Raw genomic sequence first — 19,575 nt, forward strand, 5'->3', positions numbered from 1 at the left:
GACTGAAGTTCCCACAATCCAAGTTTCCTCTGACTGACTGTGGACTGATTTATATTAAAGGTGCTCAAATTTGCCTATACAATGGATGCCACATTTATTCCTACTCATCAATACCTTGCCCCAGTACCCTAAAAGCAGCTCCCTAACAACAAAAGCTTTTTCCAGCACACGATAGACTGTAAAGGGGCATCCACGCAGGAAGCAACTAGCAGTGACAGTGCAACCAAAGACCACTGAAAGTCAGCGACGGGAGATAGGCAGTCTGTATTTACATTTTTGGTCAACTTTGAGACCAGGAATTTAAGAGGCTACCAATAAGAACACATGATACCATTGATTGGCATTTGGCTGGGTAGTAAATAGTTTAGAGGATTACCTAGGCAACCAGAACCTGGATTGACCATCTGTCAAAGACGAAGCAATGGATGACAAGCAAAACTTCACATATGTACGGAGCCCCGCAGGGGGCGAAACTTTTGCGAGATTTCGTAAAACAAACTCGGGATCTCGCAAAAACTAACTCAGGATCTCGCAAAAGTTGAATTCCAACAATGGCGGCAGCTACTTAGTTGTAATATTACTCTTTTTGGGTCACAAAATACACTTTTAAGATATTTTGAGGCGTGAATGTAGTTGTGTAAACGTCAGATATCTGCTCGGTTACAAGACATCACATATTTGCAAAAGTGCTCCGATGTTTTCGGAGATGTATGAAACTTTTGCGAGATCTCGCAAAAGTTTTGAGACAATGCTAGCTAACATTAGCCATAAGAAAGACCCACGTTGGTGCTTTCAATACAGTCTTATAACACCACACGCTACTAAAAAACAGCAAGCCCTAAAAACATTTTAAAAAGTCTGTGACAGAAATACAGACTTGTAAAGCTAAAACAATTAAAACCTACGAGTTTGGTATTTATGTAGTCAATATCGGATTGCATGTACTGCCATGAAAGACACTGGTCACCTGTGCCGGTCATCCCCTTGATCAGCTGCTGGGATTGCCAAACACTCGTCCATGTGACCGTGGAACAGCCGGAGCACATACCCTCCAGTCAGAAAACCTAGAGACAAAGAGCTAGGTTAGGATTAGGTTTATTGTTTTGTTTTGTTTTTAGCAGAAAGAAAATTACATACCTTCAGCTAGTTCACATCCAGACATTACAGGGGTCATGGTCCACAGAGTTTGCATGAAGGAAGCATCTACCATTAAATCACCACTGGCATAGGACAGGTGCTGCAAAGAGTGCAGATGGTAATATTAGTAATACAGACTGTAAGCTCTGACTTTTGATGCAAGTAAACGCAGTCGTGGTTACCAGGTATCGCTCTGAAGAAACACTGACAAGAATGAGGTCATCTCCGACTCTGACCTTCTCTCCTTCAGACCTTTGCTTAGAGGCTGGATGGATGGTCCACCAGCAGGCCTCTCCTGTAGTGGATATAAAGATTTAAAAAAAAAAAAAAAATCCTAGATCGGAGTCTGATGGACATGTTGAGCAAAAATGTTCGTAGTCACCTGTGGAGTCTTCCTGCAAGCCCACATCAAAAGCCAGTTTGTCTGTCAGTGAGCGCGACGTAGTCAAACAGCTCAAGTACTGCAGTGGAAAGACAGAGATAACGCTTCCAATCAGCTTTAAGAAGACGATATGATGGAAAAGCAACCACGGTAACTGCAAATGTACTCACCATGCTGGAGTGGGTGTGTTTCAGCAGGATGGCATGTCCATACAGGAGGGTTCGATGACCCCCACCTTGTGACGACTGAGTGGAGAAGGTAGAAGAAGATTTAGTGGTTAATGTATTAATGAGATAAGTTGATTGTAATATTGTGAGCAGGTTATCAGAAACAACTTCAATAAATTATGACACACTGAAAACTCAGATTTAAGTACTGGACAAAAGGAAACCTGAGCAAACCTACCCATTTGTCCAAATCGACTGCCTATGGTTGGCAGGTGGGAGATGTATAAAGTTAGAAAAGAAACAACGTGAATATAAGTTGATTGCAGCAAATGATTAAATCAAAGAACTTGTATGTACTATATCACGTGTAACCTTGTAACCTCTAAATCTTACCTCATCCACAGAGGAGTTGGACAACATCTCCTGTAATGCTCGCACAGACAGGGATTGCTCCAAAATGAAGCAGCAGATGGCGAGGTCTGGAGGGACATTCTGAAAGGCACAACAACCAGTCAGCTTGGTGAACAGCAGCAATGCAAGCTCTCAAAGAAGTTATATCATTGCATTGTGTCCTTTAAATACCTGAGCATTCGATGTGGTCTCGAGAAAGCACAGACGATTTCCAAAACCTTCACATGACAGGCACAGCTTGATCTGTTCCTTAAGAATAGATGCAGTGCACTGCAGCACTACATGGTCATCCTACAAGGATAAAATAAGCTTGAAGCAGAGTAGGCATTTTGACAGGAAAACATGCACAGAGGGGTCTGTCAAAATAGCCTTTGAATCAAAGAATAGTTTGGATTTCAAACGGACAATTACAAAAGCAAAGTGTTTCAGATTAACCATTTATTCTGAAACGTTTTTGTTTATGTAGAAAAATATTACAAATGAGCATACACCACATTCTGTCTTTTGAGATTACCTAATTTTCAGTTATGCTAGTAACAGCTAGTTTAGTGTTCTGGTATTGATGTAACAGACATCTATAACCTCACATGCATTTAAGCAAATCTTAGATTTCATGGTGCATCTTACTTTTCATGGGTAAGCATATTTAACTTTTAATTAGTCACCCCAATCGGTCCATATTGACTGTACTATATTTATAAACAGTGACGTAACAACCAAAACAAGAGGTGTCAAACATATTAAGAAGCAACGTAATGTAAATGCATGATTTTTAACACTATATAAAAATTTATATCTATATGTATGCTTTTCTTTGCTTTCACTCCCAACTCCTCCTACACCATCAGGAGTTGGGCAACCACACTTGGCACATAGGTGCATCATGAGTTCTTATTTATATCGGTTTTTATGACATCATCATATTGCCTAGCAGCAGGCTAAAATAACCTGCTTTTAATCACTTTTAACACCGTATAGAACAAATGTAGTATCTTTTTTATACAACAATTGCAGCTAATTTCTTTCCATAAACCTCAGTTACACACGATAAAATATACTATTAACACCATCAGGCTGCCTAGTAACCACCTGGCAACAGGCTAAAATGGCCTGGGTTTTTTTCGCCTTTACATGGCTAGAATTTCTTATTAAAGCATTTTTAACTACAAAAGCTGATTTATACTTCATATATTAAGTATAAAGTATTAAGTGTATTAAGTACATGTTTTTATGAGGTGTTATTGGTACAAAAATACTTAAAATGGGTAACTTTAAGCATTTATATGGCTGTTACACCTTATAAAAGCATCGTGTCCTTTTAATTTAATGGTCAACAGCACAAACAGGCTGAACAACACTGTAGCACAGGTATGTACTGTTTAATTTAACAAACAACTTGCTTAACAACATGAATAATAAAGTTGAGACAAATGAATCAACCTGCAATAAAATGTGATTTTTCAAGCTACTCCCCAAGTTTGAGCCTCTGTGTTGTGTTACTTTTCAGTGCATGTCACTGGCCACAGATGCCTAAGCCCCTTCCTTTGGCTCTGAGACCCCAGCACAGTTATCTATTTCAGGCGGCTGCACCTGCTGTTCACACATCCCTTTCTGGAAAGCAAAAGATATTTAGGATTTGACAGCCAGGAAGAAAATCTCCCCACATTGCACTTGTTCAGTAACGCAATTACTCATGTTTTCAAAGGAGAGAAATATATAAAACCTTACTTTGAGGCAACACAACTCAAAATTTCACACACCGCTGTACTTAAAAATTGCTAAATTTCTTTCTCCCCCTTAATCATAGCACATGCTTACAACAAAGAACACTAAAAGGAGTTTATTGATTGTCAGAAAAAATGCAGCTCTAACACTGTAATTCTACGTTTTCTTTTTTTATATTACTCAGTTTTAGCATGACTTTAAGATAATTATAACGTAATATCATATTAACATAAAAATACAGTCTTATTATTGTCAATTAATTTTATGATCTGATCACAGTCTTTTCATATCTTTAACCTTTGGCATAGTCAAGTCAAGTCTGTCATTTACAACTTTAAAGCAAAAAATACTGTACATCTTGCAGACGACCTTAAAGACCGTTCACCAAAATATTATAGAGCCTTCATAAACTGACAGTCCTACGGGAACCCTGCAGGGTCACAACAGCAGTTTTGATCAGGGCAGCTACTATGCATTTCCCCTCAATGTAGTAATATACCTACACTCACTAGTCATTTTATTAGGTACACCCTACTTCAGTTATCAGTTTGCTCCCCCTTTTGCCTTCAGGACTGCCCTAATTCTTCATGTAATGGATTCAAGGAAGGTGTTGGAAACATTCCTCAAAGATTTTGGTCGATATTGACAGGATAGCATCACACAGTTGCCGTGGATTTGTTGGCTGCACTTCTATGATGTGAATCTGGATTAATGATCTGGTCACTGTGGAGACAATTTGAGTACAAGTAACTCACTGTCACACAGGAAACCAGACTAAGATGATATGAGCTTTTTTTTATATGAGCTTCGTGATATGGCACGTTGCCCTGCTAAGAGTCACAGTGTGGTCTTCTTCCACTATAGCCGATCTTCTTTTAGGTTCAGTATACTACATGCAGAAGAGCATCTTCTTTTGTAATGAATGGTTATTTGAGTTACTGTTACTCTCCTATCAGCTCAAAGCAGTCTCCTCAGCAAGACAGTTTTGCTGGCAGAACTACTGCTCACAGGATATTCTTTCTTTTTTGGACCACTCTGTAAACCCTACAGATGGTGGGAAAATCCCCTTAGGTCAGCAGTTTCTAAAATACTCAACAGTCAAAGAATCCTCTCCAGACACATAAAGAATTATTATGCTTATTATTCCTTTTAGAAGGATGAGTTTCTGCCTGGCTGTGTGGGTGAAGTTGTGGATGGTTTTACTTCACTTTTGGTTTAATCTGAAACTATTCGGTCTAGGAAGCACTTCTGTCTGATGTGTCACAGCCTTCATTTTAACAACCAAAGTTCAGCTACAGTGACAGTGACAGCTATATCTCAGTGAACCTTGGCAGTTGTCGGTTTAGCTTCTCTACTTCTCTTTGAAAACGTAGTGGTAAAACACTCCACTAAAGAGCTAGCACTACTGTAGTAATGCAGTTCTCAAATGGACTGAAGTAAGCAGGTGCTGAAATGGGCCAAGCTTTGAAACTGTTAATCCTCACGCAGTAAATTTAGACCTCAGCTGAGTTCAAGACGAAAAGCAGCAGACTGACAGTGTCACATTGTTGACATATTTTACTTAGTGCTCTGTTTCAAGGCGAGAGACAATGTCAAGTGAAAATGTGTGCTTCTTAGAATTATGTATAGCAGCTGCAAGGTAAAATATTTACAAGAAAACGCATTTAAATTTCAAAGAGTTCACATTGTTCCAATTATCTGTTAAGGGCACCTGTTTAAACACAAAGTAGCAGACTGCAGAACACACACATTTAATCAAGAAGGAACAAAAAAACTGCAAAGATGAGAAATTCTCATAACACAGGATAATGGATAATCAGCATCTGGTTTGTGCTATTTTGAAGGCTAGAGTTACTACACTGCACATGTTCAACCACTATGTTAAACAAGTGCAACATATACGGACCATCCAAATAAAGAGTGTTACATTGAGTTGTCTGATTGCAAGGCCACAATGCCCTTCTGCAGTCAGCTTTGGCCCAGAGATCTAAGAAGGAAATCTGATAGCCCAGCAGAGAGTACTGTAGCAGAGATAAACTTGTTTAAACTAAATACTTGATATAACTATAGTACAGTCAATTATGTAAGAAATTTTAAGTAAAATATACTAAAAACCTTGTAATGTAATAAAAACAAAACAAAATTCAATGTCTGAGTGGGATTCAGTTATATCCACACAGCAGTAAAAAAGAGATACACTTCATAATGTGATAATGATCATCAATAATTAAGCAATTCATGCTTGGAAAACTGCAATCTTTCAACTGGCAGAAGAGCATTGAGTTTTATTTATTTATTCTGTAGGCGTCACAGGACTAAAGAAGTATTTAATCTTGAAGGATACTGGGCAAAAATAAAATGAAAGTGCAACGGGAAGAAGTAACAATTGATATTTCGTGCCTCTGTATCACACGGGAGGCATGAATCAGTTCTTGTGGCTCTATAGCCAATTAAATAACAAAACATAAACATTGCCATAAAGCCAGTGGGAATGGGACGATGAGACCGATATGTCTACGTGTTAACTGTCAACTGGCACCAGACATTTTCTTCTCTGTGACAAAACAGTTGTATATCAAGTAGCCGATGGGATATAAATAGGAAACAATGCTAACAAAACCAGCCACCTGTGCCTGTCTATCTATGCTATGTAAAGAAAGCTATCGAACACACTGAACGCTTGTCTAACTATCTGTTATAAAGCAACCACATCATGGACAAGCATAGCCACTACCATTCATTGTTGATGAATAAGTTTACCAACAGTTGACAACTAATCGAGAACAGATAAGGAGCATCACTCACTGTACGCAGAAACTGAATCTCTTCCTCTCCATCTGCACCTTCTGCCATCCTCCCAAGGAATTAAAGGCAAAACCTTTGAGAGAAATGAGAAAGTGTTGGTTTCACAGCTCTGCCACTTGTTGTGCCTGCCACATATGGCAGGACAATGTTGGTGAAGACTTCTGAAGGACAGAGTGTGTCTCCTGCCTCTCCCGGGCTGAGTTATGAGGCAGAGGGATTGACTGTTGATTACAGCATCAAAAAGAGGTGGAGCAAAAACTGAAGCAGCATTTCACATGTTCATATATCAATGCAAGGACACTATAATAAAAACTGAATATAAATCAGGAAGAAGTTAGACAAGAGTTCATCAGACATGACCCCTTATTTATTTTTTTGCCATTATTTTTTTTCTTTTCTCCTTCTTTATGTTCAATAAATAGGAGGGATCTTCACAAGTTACAGGGGAGATACAATTATGTTAAGTGTTTATCTGTTGGGTTATTCTACAACTAGAATACAATTTAGGCTTCATAAACTTTACAAATAAACCCCATACCCTTTATTTTATAATTAGCTGTTATGTATTTAAAGAAAATGATAAATAAACCATAAAAAATCTCAAAGAAAAAGATGTTAACCATGGAATGTTAGGGACTGTGAAAAGAATGCAGTTATATAGATAAATAAAAATTGAAATGAATTAGCCTTGTGGAAAATGAGCGTTACATTGGTTACAGTAGCACATTCAAACTGGTCATAAAAGATTGGAAAAATACAAAATATGTCAAACAGGACTAAACTTTGTTAGCACATCACGTGACCATGTGTTTTGTCACTTCTTTTTCCAGACTAAACAGGTTTCAGTGAAAGGATTGCACAGATGTGAGTCACAAATTAGACTGAAACAATTATAAGAGTTATGTATTGAAACCATAATAGTTAATTTATAACTTATTATAATTGTCATATTTACCATGCAATTTGACTAGCAAGAGAAAAACGCCATTTTGCGGGAGTTCTCAAGAGCTAATTTGTATTTTAAAGAATATTTTGGATCTACTTTTTCAACAAATAGGTTTACATTTTGCCTCAGGACAGGTGTAATTTACACAACTATTGTGTTAGAGTCGTTTTTAAATTTTTGGGTGGAACAGAAAACTCCTTACCTGCATGCAATAAAATTAGACCCAGACGATTTTATAAGCCGTACTATTAATTCGAACATTTCCATAAAATTAGACAGCTAATTCTGCACAAATAATGAATAACAGTAAATATGTTATTGAAATTACAATTCGGCAAAGTTATTAAGTTTTATGTTTGGTACAGCTACATACCAAGCACATACTTACTAATTTCCTTTAGAGGGCGGCAAAACCTCGGGGGCGAGTATGTCATTAAATATCAATCCGGTTGTTCAGTGTGACGTCACTAGCCGTGTCTGGGCCTAAACTCCGCTGCAGGTCCATATATCAAACATCACTATGGCATTACTGAGAGTTGAAAAACTGTCTAAAGTCTTTCATCTTTAATAAAATGATCAGCGTTCTGCTCTACCAGGTGTAACAATTGAGTTTAACATCCAGGCATCCATAAAAATGGAATTTATGACATTTAACGGAGTTAGAAGTTAGCAGGGAGTTAGCTCGCTAGCTTCTATCTAAATACAATATAGCATGTCCTGACTGCGGGGTTTTGGAAACAAATTAAAGCGTACAGCTATGTTATCACTTCCAGCATAAATGAAGACAGGAAACTAAACAGCAGTGACGTTTGTAGGGTTACTGAAGTTGGGCTAGCTGGTATATAATGATGTGCTACGTGACCGCTAGCGACACAGCTATGTTAGTATAATATAAACAAGCTAATCAAAGGAGCTTGCAAAGAAAAGCGTCTGGACTTCTTTAAGTTACTTGAAGACGTTTCGCCTCTCATCCGAGAAGCTTCTTCAGTTCTAAGGTCAAATGGTGGAGAGTCCCAGATATAAACCTAGTGGGAGTATCCCCCCACAGAGGGACAAAAGGACCCCCTGATGATCCTCTAATCGCCTGAGCCAAGGTGTGAAACTGGGTGTGGGTCCCAATCAGCCAGAGTTTCGGGTGAGTTCATTGTGAAACCTGGCCCCACCCTATCATGCGAATTCCTGAGATCAGATGGCCCAGGATGTGAGTGGGCGTTAAGGCGTCTGGGAAGGGATCTCAAAACTGGATTATAGATGGCTTCTTTCACTCCTCTTTCAAACCATCTGTCCTCTCTGTCCAAAATGTGAACATTGGCATCCTCGAAAGAGTGTCCTTTGTGCCAATGTTCACATTTTGGACAGAGAGGACAGATGGTTTGAAAGAGGAGTGAAAGAAGCCATCTATGTCCACTGTGAGCGACCATCTTTGAACAGAGGCGGTGGTTTACGACACCAACTGTCTGCCATCTATAATCCAGTTTTGAGATCCCTTCCCAGACGCCTTAACGCCCACTCACATCCTGGGCCATCTGATCTCAGGAATTCGCATGATAGGGTGGGGCCAGGTTTCACAATGAACTCACCCGAAACTCTGGCTGATTGGGACCCACACCCAGTTTCACACCTTGGCTCAGGCGATTAGAGGATCATCAGGGGGTCCTTTTGTCCCTCTGTGGGGGGACACTCCCACTAGGTTTATATCTGGGACTCTCCACCATTTGACCTTAGAACTGAAGAAGCTTCTCGGATGAGAGGCGAAACGTCTTCAAGTAACTTAAAGAAGTCCAGACGCTTTTCTTTGCAAGCTCCTTTGACTACGATGACCTGGATGACTGAGAATCTTCACAGACATAAACAAGCTAACTTTTTTCCACTCTATAAAAGTTAACGTGAGGATTCTCGGTGGTCAGGAACAAATGTAATCGCATGGCAGGATGCTGTAAAAGAATCAAACTTCAGCCAGGAGAACAACTGAGATAATCCATCCACAATACGAGGTTAGTCATTCATGTAACAGCACCATGCAGGACAGACGAGCTCTACAGAGGGTTGTGCGGTCAGCTGAGCGCACCATCCGCTCCGAGCTCCCTGACCTGCACTCAATCTACAGCAGGCGGTGCTGGACCAAGGCCAGGAAGATCGTGAAGGACCTCAGCCATCCCAACAACAGACTGTTCTCTCTGTTGAGGTCAGGAAAGCGATTCCGCTCCCTGAAGACCAACACAGAGAGACTGAGGAGGAGCTTCTTCCCGCAGGCGATACGGTCTCTCAATCACACCACCACACAGTACTGACCCACACATATGGTTCTTACACACACACTGGACTTTCTGGACATTGTTTTTGCACAACACTGGTCACTATATTCTTCATTTCCAGTTAATACTTGTACAGCTGCTGTTATTGTGTATATATTTATTTATATTTAGATTTCTTCATACATTCTTATATAGTTCTATATTGTGTATTGTGTATTTTGTTGTACAGTTATTTTATTTTCAACTTTAATTTATATATTTTATCTTATTCTTCCCAGTTAAATTTACCCTTCATTCTAATTTGTGTTGTACAGTTATTTCATTTTTAACCTTAATTTATATTTTATTCCTTCCTAGTTAAATTTACCCTTTTTAATTTTTCATATTTATTTCCTATCTTATTCATAGCCTTTCCTTTTTTGTTTTCTTTAGGTCACGAGCAGTTGTCCAAGCATTTCACTACATATCGTACTGTGTATGACTGTGTACGTGACAAATAAAATTTGAATTTGAATTTGAATGTACTGCTGCATGGGCTGGGCTGTTACATCCTAAGGTTTTAAAAACTGAGCTTAAATAAATGATTAGCGGTAATAAAAGCCGAGGGAGGTCAACAGTGATCACTGACTGTTTTAGGAGCTTTTTGAGATTAAATAGAAGAAAATACATAACATTAAACATGTTAACAACACAAAAGCCATATTAAACGCAGACTACTTTAGGCCCGGAAGTAGGATTCGTCACGACAGCACTTAACAATCGGATAGAAGAAGAAAACCGTGCGTCGGTAAAATAGTTCCCTCTTCATTTCAAAACATAGAGCAAAGTCAGGTAAGAGCTACCAACAGTTTTTAATCACTTGCATCTATATGAGCACAGTATTTTTCCATTTTATTCTATTAGCCAGCATACTGCACAGAGTACTATCATTGGTGGCTAACCTAAATCCCAGCTTAGTGAGTAGAGACCGTATATAGACGCGTCATATTGAGCTTCCTGCTAGCTTAGCTTAGCACCTTAGCGTAGTTTGTTATGAGGTGTTTCGTTGCTGTGGATGGTTTTGTTTGCTTGCGCTACAACACTACCCCAAAACTATTTAATGAACAACGTGAATAAGTGAAAAGACGTATTCCGAGGGTTTGTGATCATGTGAAATACTTGAAGGTGGGAACAGAGGAGAATGGACGCCCTTGCACACATGCTTTCGGACCCTCTTGATCCAAAAGAAGAGAACGATGAGCAAATCACCGAGGAGTGCATGCTGGGGAACTGCAGAGTGAGCCTTCCAGAGGACCTCCTGGAGGACGTGAGTTGTTTGGCATTTAGTTGCGAAATTATCCTCTTTTCTGCTGTTTCACGGTTCATATTTTGCTTCACATATCTTCATATGTTGCTGTTCACTTCTTTTTACGACAGCCTGAAATTTTCTTCTCTGTGCTGAGTGAAAGCACTTGGCGTGAAGTACTGACAGATTCCCAGCGGCAGCACCTTCGTCAGTTTCTGCCGCAGTTTCCTGAGAACAATAGTGTGGAGCAGGACAGTACCATCAGTGACCTATTCAATAATAAAAATTTTAACTTTGGGAACCCCCTTCATCTTGCACAAAAACTATTCAGAGGTGCTTACCACTTTACTGCTGAGAAGAGTGAATGATGCTGAATTGATTTTTGAAGCAGTTACTCATCACATCTCTTGTTATCCCAACCCAGATGGTTACTTCAATCCTGAGGTGGTCAAGTACAGACAACTGTGTGCCAAGTCCCAGAGGAAACGACAGGTGCACTGCCTTCAGCAGTATTACCACAGGCTGCTGAAGCAGATCCTCGTCTCCAGAAAGGTATTTGTGTTTTTTAAGTTTGTGGAAGATTGCGCACAGCCTCTTAGCTTCTGTCTGTGTCTGTGAGTTTTGATGTATTTCTTGTTGCAGGAGCTGCTGGACTTTGCAGTACAAAATGGTCTGGACTTTCCACATAAAAGAAGGTTACCAACCAAAACCCATGCAGAAATGCGGGAGGCAAGGGTGACAAGAAGATTGAGTCACATAATGAAGGAGGTCAAAGCTGAGTGTGGGGACAGCAATGCTTCATCTGATGATGATGGTTTGTCTGGTCTTGGATGAGTGTTTCTAATGCTAATTACATTCTTTTGTAATCTATGAAGCACTTCATTGACAGCTAACATGAATATGAAAAATTGAGAGGAAACTTAAACATACAGATTGATTGATACATCAATTTGAATCATCACAAGACTGACCATACCAGTTCCTTTGGATGCCTTCCAGATATATCACCATGGACTCCGGCACCTCAGTCACCCTCTTCTCCAACACCCACGGTCTCAGTCAGAGTACTACCAAGCCTCTCCACTCAAGACATGAAGAGTACTGGTACGTGATTTGTCGTGTACCCTGAATAATGTTACTGTGTTGTTTAAGCACAGGAAGTGTTTTTTGTTTGTTTGTTTGTTTGTTTTTTGTTTGTTTTTTGTTTTTTGTTTTTTTATACATAATTTGTTATCATTGTTATTATTATGATTATCATAACAGAAAAAATAGAACTTGGTGAGCAGGATTTGAAAGTCATGCTGCAGAATCATCGTGAGAAGAGGAAGCGACAACCGGTAAGTTGCAAGAGACGGAGACAAAACGCATGATTCTCATAAGGTTTGTTCACTATATCTTTAATGACTTTTTTTTTATTTTATTTATTTATTTATTTTTATTCCTAGGACCATCCAGACTTGATAACCTCTGATATCCACCTTGGAGACATACTTTCAAGAGCAAACATGGGTCGTAAAGGGACTATGCGTGAGTAAATGTGTTTAAAATATCCACTTTTTAAATGTTTTAATGAAACATTAAAAAATTGATGACCGTTTTTGTTAGAAATCTACAAAGAGAACTCCAGAATTTTAAAAAAGCAACAAATAGGGGGTTAAAATTATATCGGAATAGAAGGCCTTAAATACTCATATACAGTCCACCTCAGCTTTCACAGCTTATGTCACAATGAAACACATGAGTTGTACCTCGAGCTTCAAGAAAGACTTATGTAATAGTGAACGTCTGGGGAGGTATACAAAAAAAGTAATGAAAACCTTTATGTCATCCATCTTTCTTAAAAGGGAGCGCATTGGTATGTGGAAACTTTGATACAGAATGTCAGTACTTTCAGATTACACTGTGACACTGATAATATTGTTTGTCTTTGTTTATTTCAATTGTCACAGCACTCTTCGATCTGTCTTTGCCTAAGAAGAAGATCAGAGATGAGAGAAGGAAGAAGAAAATGAGGACGATAAAAGTTGAATCTGAGGACACCTGTGACACTCTTGCACCTCCAGACACCCCATCAGCTCCACCAGCAAACATAATCAACTCCCTGCCAGATGCACCGTCTACCCCGCTAACCAACATTAAGGAGGAGTGAGTCTAGCAAATTGCTGGTGTCAAAATGTAACTGTATAGTCTGGCTAGATGATGGATCCTCTTCTTCTACTTATCAGTATTATTATTATTATTATTATTGCAGAGTTGTGGAGGAGTATCTAAGCAGTCCCGTTCCAGTTGAGGAAATAGTCGCCAGTTTTTTCAGTTTGCTGGAAAACATCTTGAGGACAGAAGGTCCTGCCAGTACTTCAGTGGTAAGCGCTAATTTCGGCCTGCATACATGTTTTAAATTTTGTAACATCCCTGTAGAGAATTTAACACCATTAATTTAATCCCTCAGTTGGAGGAGAAAGTTCAAATATGGCAGTCATCTCCAGCAAGTTCCATTAATGCATGGTTTTCTTCAGCCTCGTGCTGGTCTGACTTGGTTGTTCAAGCCCTGCAGTTTCTTGCAGGAGAGACTAAAGGTGAGTAGCAATGGTCACTCACACTAAAACAGTATTTTTTTTTACCCCGTGTTGGAGTGGGAAGAAATATCCAAGTATTTACCTCTGCACTCTTCTGTTTGTAAATCAGATGGCATGATGGCACTTCCCAGTGGCTTTTCTCCATTTGTGGAATTTTCTGATGAATGTCAACAGTGGAGGTGGATCGGTAAGCACATTCAAACGCAGCAATACCTGGCCTGAAGTAGTGCTTGTTGTTGGTGGTCGTCAAAGGAGATTAACATTCACAATTTCTTTTAGGTCCCACTCAGGATACAGAGAAGGATTTGAGTGCACTGTGTCAGTTGTGGTTAGACTCCAAAGATTTCATTGTCAAGGTAAAAAAAAAAAATATTACTACAAAAAATGCCGTGTGACTTGTACACTTGTGACATTGTACAGCTTGTACAATGCTGTACGTTAGTTGTGTTTTATCAGTTTTATCTCTGACAATATTTAAAAAGGCTTTTTATCTTCAATAGACAGAAAATGAAGAAACATTAGACATGACCTCTCCCACACCGAGACTGTAAGCTTCAGCAATTTATGATTTTTATTGCTAATTTCATGTTTTCTGCTTGTTTCTTGAATTATTGTGACATTAAAGTTATTCTTAAGAAGTGTAATACACGTATATGTAAGCTCCTAATTTTTTTTTTTTTTCCCCCTCTTCACACAGTTCAACTGATTATGTCGTGCGTCCCAGCACTGGAGATGAGAGACAAGTGTTTCAAGTCCAGGTTTGCTTTTGTGCTGCAACGTTTAAAGTGATCTGCACATCTGGCCTGACATACCCTCTCTGAAGTCCACATACTTTTTTTTCTTTTTAATTATTAGGAGCAGCAACGGTACAACCAGCCACATAAGGCTTTCACGTTTAGGATGCATGGCTTTGAATCTGTGGTGGGTCCAGTTAAAGGAGTGTTCGATAAGGAGATGTCACTAAACAAAGCCAGGGAGCACACGCTGCTGCGCTCAGACCGACCACCATACGTCACCATTCTTTCTCTGGGTTAGAGCTTCTGTTTTACGTGGATTCCATTGATGTGGGGACTCACTGCTTTAGCAGCAAAGCCATTCGTATGACTTTTGCCTCTTTTCTTTTTTTCTAGTACGGGATGCAGCAGCCAGATTACCCAATGGGGAGGGAACGAGAGCAGAGATCTGTGAACTGCTGAAAGACTCACAGTTTCTTGCTCCAGATGTCACAAGTGCACAGGCATGAAAGAGTTTTCCCTTCTTTTTTTCCTCTTCATTAAGTTTTTTCTCTGTGTCCCTTATCATTTTTCATAATTACAGATGACTTCTTTGTTGTGTTTGATTATGAATTGACCACTTTTCAGAGACAGACACTGGCTTTAAGCTTTAGCCTTTTAGTGACATTTTCCGTGAGTAAGGAGCTTTGCTTTCCATTTAGGTGAATACAGTTGTCAGCGGGGCTCTGGATAGACTTCACTATGAGAAAGACCCCTGTGTCAAGTATGACATCGGCCGCAAACTGTGGATTTACCTGCACCGCAATCGCAGCCAGGAAGAGTTTGGTAAGCCACAAAGCTTATTTCAAAATATTTCTGGTTTATGGAGCTGCCTTAAAGAACAGTGTCTTGTTTTTACTCAACATCAGGATACAGTACTCTGCTCTGTATGAAGGACATTATCAGAAGACATTAGGAGCCTACTAAAATCTGACCCTTTCTTGCACAATATCTTACTTGTTTGGTTTGCTGGCTCTTGGCCCTGTCCACGTCTCCATGAGGTGTTACAGATTAACTCTAATTATCGCTTTTATTGCACTTGTTGTCCTCAACTCAACTAACATTAACTGGTTTATTTCCTGCTTGATTCTGCTCCTGTTGTGTGCGTGAGTCATGGCACATTTAACATTAGCATCAAGCAAAATGAACTACCTTTATCATCTCTTTCCATGTGAAGAAAAGACATTTCATTTGTAAAAGCCTCTTTAGCTCTGTTAGATACAGAAAATGACTTAATCACTGAGCAGTGGAGGGAAAAAAACTTATTCTTTGGTTTATTTGTCCTATCCAGAGAGGATCCACCAGGCTCAAGCTGCAGCTGCAAAAGCAAGAAAAGCTCTACAGCAAAAACCGAAACCAGCAGCTAAACCTGTAAGTCCACAGGAAAAAAAACAAACACCCAACAGCATTTACTGGGGGAAATAACCATTTACCAATTATTGTTTTGATTAATCTTTGTTTTTATGGTTTAGAAGTCTGGAAGCAAAGATGGAGGCAACAAAACTGGATTTTTGGAAGCAGGACAGGATATAGGTTCTAATCCCATGTCACCAATCCCGACGACACCCACTCCGAACACACCTGGAACCCCCAAATCACCCTTACCCTCCACAGTCACCACACCAACAAAAACCAGAGTCCCAGATACAATCAAAACCAGCCCAGGGTCAGTGTGCCATATTTTTTTTTTTTTTTTTTCTTATTTATATTGTCTAGAACATACGTTTTGATTCATTTGTGCAATTTCAAATCAACTCTTGTCTGTTGCTTCTGCTCCCTCTTGTACGCCTAGTGTTCTTCTTGTGTCCCCTCCATCGTTGCCCCAGCTGGGAACTATTTTGCCCACAAGTCAGGCTTGTCCACCAGCTTCACAGCCAGTTACATCCCACGCAGCTCGTATAGTGAGTCACCTGACGGCAGGTTCTCTTCCACAAGTACGAGTCGTTCCTGCTCAGCCTGGCCTGGGGTCATCGGCAGGAAGTCAGCAAGCCACACTGGTACATCAGACCCCTCACCAGATCCGGATGCCAGTGTCAGTGTCTGCTAAAGGAATTTCACAGGTACCAAAAACAACTAGTAATTTTTAAAAGATGGATGGATGGTTGTTGGAAATGTACAATTAATTCTGTCTGTGTTTGTTGTGTATGTCAACAGGCTGTGGTGTCTGTGCCTTTAAGAAGTCAACCTGCTAGCAGTCCAGTCCAGGTTCCAACTACATTGTCTGTGTCAGCTGTAACTGTGGCCAAACCTCAATCTGGATCACCTGGTAGCCCAGCTACCAACCCTGCTTCTCCAGCTGTGCTGCAAGGAGTCACCAGCCCAAACATCAAACAGGTTGAGCATTTTCTTTTAACTGTATATATTTGGGTATCTACTATCTGAAGGGCCCTTTAATAAAGACGACTACAGTGCAACAGTGGTGCATAGTTATTAACCGTATAGTAGAGATGTTCCCTTAAATGTCAGATGCTTACAGATATACACATGAATAAACAAATTTGACTCCTTACAATCTCAGCGCAACAACTATAGTTGAAATGTAGTTTAACTGAGTAGTATACAGGAAGAGGATGGTGACAGGAAAAAAATCCTTGAAGGCCGTTTACCATTTAATGATCCCATGATTTATTATTGGTATAATTATCATTATAATAATTATTATTTGCAGGTGTCTATCACAGGACAACTGGGAGTAAAGTCTCCAGGAGCAGGAATTCCTATCACAGCTACAAACCTTCGCATCCAAGGCAAAGATGTCCTACGCCTCCCACCATCGTCCATAACCACAGATGCTAAAGGCCAAACAGTGCTGCGGATCACCCCAGACATGATGGCAACACTTGCCAAATCCCCAGTTACGACCGTCAAGCTCACTTCTGACTTTCTGGGCTCTGCCTCCACAGGCGGCAAGAGCATATCAGCCACTCTTCACGTGACACCACCCCATCCTTCACCTTCTTCGGTGTCCAGTGCTGCATCCTGTACTGGGGAAGTACAGACCACTAAAGCAGGACACGTTGCCTCGACCTTGTTAAAGGCTGCAGGAGACACGACCATTCGTTTGATGCCCACGTTGGCCGTCACTGTGGCCGACCAAAAATCTAGGACCTTCTCCACTGTGACTTCCCCAGACAAGACCGGCGCCACAATTCGGATAATGCCGGGCCTGGGTGTAATTCCACAGAAACCAGGTCAGACCATCACAATGACCACCACCACTGGCAGTAAACCTCTCACAGCAAGTACATGTGCTAACGTAGTGACCATGCCTGCCAGTGTTGTGGCCGGTGCTAAAGGGATCACAGTGGCTTCTGGAGCTTCGGGGTCACCTCTGACGCTAGGAACAGCTACAGCTACTGTGCGACAGGTCCCTACTACAGTTGTCACCACACAAACGGTTAGAGAAATATTCAGTGTTATTCATCACTATAACACACTGTTGAATCCAACAATGTTATCTAATGCATGTCTTAAGAAGGGTTTAAGTGTGAGAGTTAACCAAACAGCTTACAGTTACTGAAAAGATTATCCCAACTATGTGTAACTATCTGTTAAAACTAGAGATAGTTAATGTTTTAACGGGTTGGTAATTTATTGATTTACATGGTTTCCTCAAATGAAAACCAGGAACTGATAAGCAAGGAATGCATCCACCTGTTCCTCGCTTTCTCCAAACATACAGTCAGCTTGCATTCAGCAAGTCATTTCACTGCAGACTTTTGTTTTTCTTTATTGATCTATAATAGGATATTCTCAATAATGGGAATTTTGAATTTTACCTTATTTAAATGATTGCTTTAAGTGTACTGTAAAACCATCAATAACAGGCCCAAACCATTCTGTTCTTTGAACACTGTAGGGGAAGTTACCCGCACGGATCACAGTCCCCCTGTCTGTCCTCAATCAGCCACTGAAGAGCAAGAGTGTTGTAACGACACCCATTGTGAAAGGAAGCCTGAACACAAAGTAAGGCTGCACAGATTTAGACTTTTCGCTTTCATTTTATTGTGAAGGTTAATGCTCTAAGATATAATTTTATTTCAGCAATTTGTGTGTTTTCTTGACATTATAACAGTAGAAGTGCACATTTTTGCAGTTGATCTATATTTATACATTTCTCTCTCCTGTGTGAGCAGTATTAGCAGCCTGGGCAGAAACATCATTCTCACCACCATGCCTGCTGGCACGAAGCTGATTGCAGGAAACAAACCTGTCAGTTTTGTCACAGCGCAACAGTTCCAACAGCTTCAGCAGCAAGGACAGGCCACACAGGTTTTTGTAGATGCTTTTCATTTTTAGCACATATAGTGATTTCATTTTATAGTTTCTGTTCAGATCAAACAAATACAGAGAATTATCTACCATCTTATACTCTTCAGGTTCGGATCCAGACAGTTCCAGCGCAGCAGGTTCAGCACATGGCTGCAGGCTCCCCAAAATCTGTTTCAACAGTCGTAGTCACAACAGCACCTTCACCAAAATGTACGCCTGATATTCCACCGGCTCCACAACAGTGATCTCATCCTGTCAGCCTACAATGACTCATAGATCAAGGATGCTATATATGTACCAGGATTGTTTGTTTTTGTCCAATATTTATCAGAGTTTTAGTTCAGTTTGCAAGTTAAAAAACATAAAAGCCAGAAACCTAATTCTTCCCTGAAAACCCTGCTGCCTTTCTTTTCTTTTTCTCCAAGTATTACATGAAAATTCTGGTCATTTATTAACAAAATGTTACCTCCTGAATTTGTTTCTCCACATTGTTATAAACAAAAATATATCATAAGAAAATTCAGCCTGTTTATAATCTTTCCGTAGAAATTCCAGGTGCAAGTTTGTGGGAAAACTGAAAAGTCTACATGGTCTCTTGATAACCTCAAACAACAACTTGTCCGATTGTATTAAAGTACTAATTCAGTTTAATATAAGCAAGTTGTGATTTGTTAATAAAATATTTCAATATGTTGCATTTTTTGTAAAAGCAGGCGATACACAATATGAATTGTCCTTTTTAATATTTACAAACATGATAATAGTTAATTCACATGGATTTCAATCTTATTTTCTTTAGACATTTTTTTTTAAAATAGATAAAATAGATCAAGATTTGAAA

General features: G+C 39.8%; 2 protein-coding genes across 6 annotated transcripts in view; one reads left to right on the forward strand and one right to left on the reverse strand.

The window, feature by feature from the left end:
- Nucleotides 1-6,814, reverse strand: part of LOC308386967 (ryanodine receptor 1-like) — a 62,200-nt gene extending 55,386 nt beyond the window's left edge. For all 4 annotated transcript variants that reach the window (XM_080866815.1, XM_080866814.1, XM_080866813.1 and 1 more), the window contains exons 1-9: nt 6,628-6,814; nt 2,269-2,388; nt 2,080-2,178; nt 1,925-1,945; nt 1,690-1,764; nt 1,520-1,598; nt 1,320-1,432; nt 1,138-1,237; nt 968-1,064 (exon numbers count right to left, since the gene is read on the reverse strand). In XM_080866815.1, the coding sequence (XP_080722941.1) occupies nt 968-1,064; nt 1,138-1,237; nt 1,320-1,432; nt 1,520-1,598; nt 1,690-1,764; nt 1,925-1,945; nt 2,080-2,178; nt 2,269-2,388; nt 6,628-6,675 (752 nt within the window). In that variant the 5' untranslated portion in view covers nt 6,676-6,814. The remainder of the gene's footprint in view (nt 1-967; nt 1,065-1,137; nt 1,238-1,319; nt 1,433-1,519; nt 1,599-1,689; nt 1,765-1,924; nt 1,946-2,079; nt 2,179-2,268; nt 2,389-6,627) is intronic.
- A 3,752-nt stretch (nt 6,815-10,566) lies between these two features.
- Nucleotides 10,567-19,458, forward strand: nfrkb (nuclear factor related to kappaB binding protein). 2 transcript variants are annotated; one of them, XM_080867310.1, is made up of 26 exons: nt 10,567-10,659; nt 10,993-11,134; nt 11,245-11,446; nt 11,538-11,665; nt 11,756-11,927; nt 12,113-12,217; nt 12,377-12,450; nt 12,559-12,640; nt 13,063-13,258; nt 13,365-13,476; nt 13,563-13,689; nt 13,799-13,876; nt 13,969-14,045; nt 14,190-14,236; nt 14,387-14,447; nt 14,545-14,719; nt 14,820-14,926; nt 15,125-15,248; nt 15,754-15,833; nt 15,935-16,128; nt 16,255-16,522; nt 16,617-16,796; nt 17,131-17,859; nt 18,322-18,428; nt 18,599-18,734; nt 18,842-19,458. In XM_080867310.1, exons 2-26 carry the CDS (start codon nt 11,009-11,011, stop codon nt 18,977-18,979), a joined length of 3,825 nt encoding a protein of 1,274 aa, XP_080723436.1. In that variant the 5' UTR covers nt 10,567-10,659; nt 10,993-11,008; the 3' UTR covers nt 18,980-19,458. The 2 variants fall into 2 exon arrangements, with proteins under 2 accessions (XP_080723436.1, XP_080723437.1); XM_080867311.1 differs by having other exon boundaries at nt 15,938-16,128.
- The last annotated feature ends 117 nt before the right edge of the window (nt 19,459-19,575 follow it).

Source organism: Rhamphochromis sp. 'chilingali' (genome assembly GCF_963969265.1).
Source record: "Rhamphochromis sp. 'chilingali' genome assembly, chromosome: 19".
Classification (NCBI taxonomy): domain Eukaryota; kingdom Metazoa; phylum Chordata; class Actinopteri; order Cichliformes; family Cichlidae; genus Rhamphochromis; species Rhamphochromis sp. 'chilingali'.

Excerpts from the sequence above, each read along its gene's own strand:
- nfrkb (XM_080867310.1), top strand. The coding sequence starts at position 11,009 with ATGGACGCCCTTGCACACATGCTTTCGGACCCTCTTGATCCAAAAGAA. Across the intron at positions 16,523-16,616 it reads CTGCTAAAGGAATTTCACAG|GCTGTGGTGTCTGTGCCTTT; the intron begins GTACCAAAAACA and ends GTATGTCAACAG. Across the intron at positions 18,429-18,598 it reads AAAGGAAGCCTGAACACAAA|TATTAGCAGCCTGGGCAGAA; the intron begins GTAAGGCTGCAC and ends CTGTGTGAGCAG.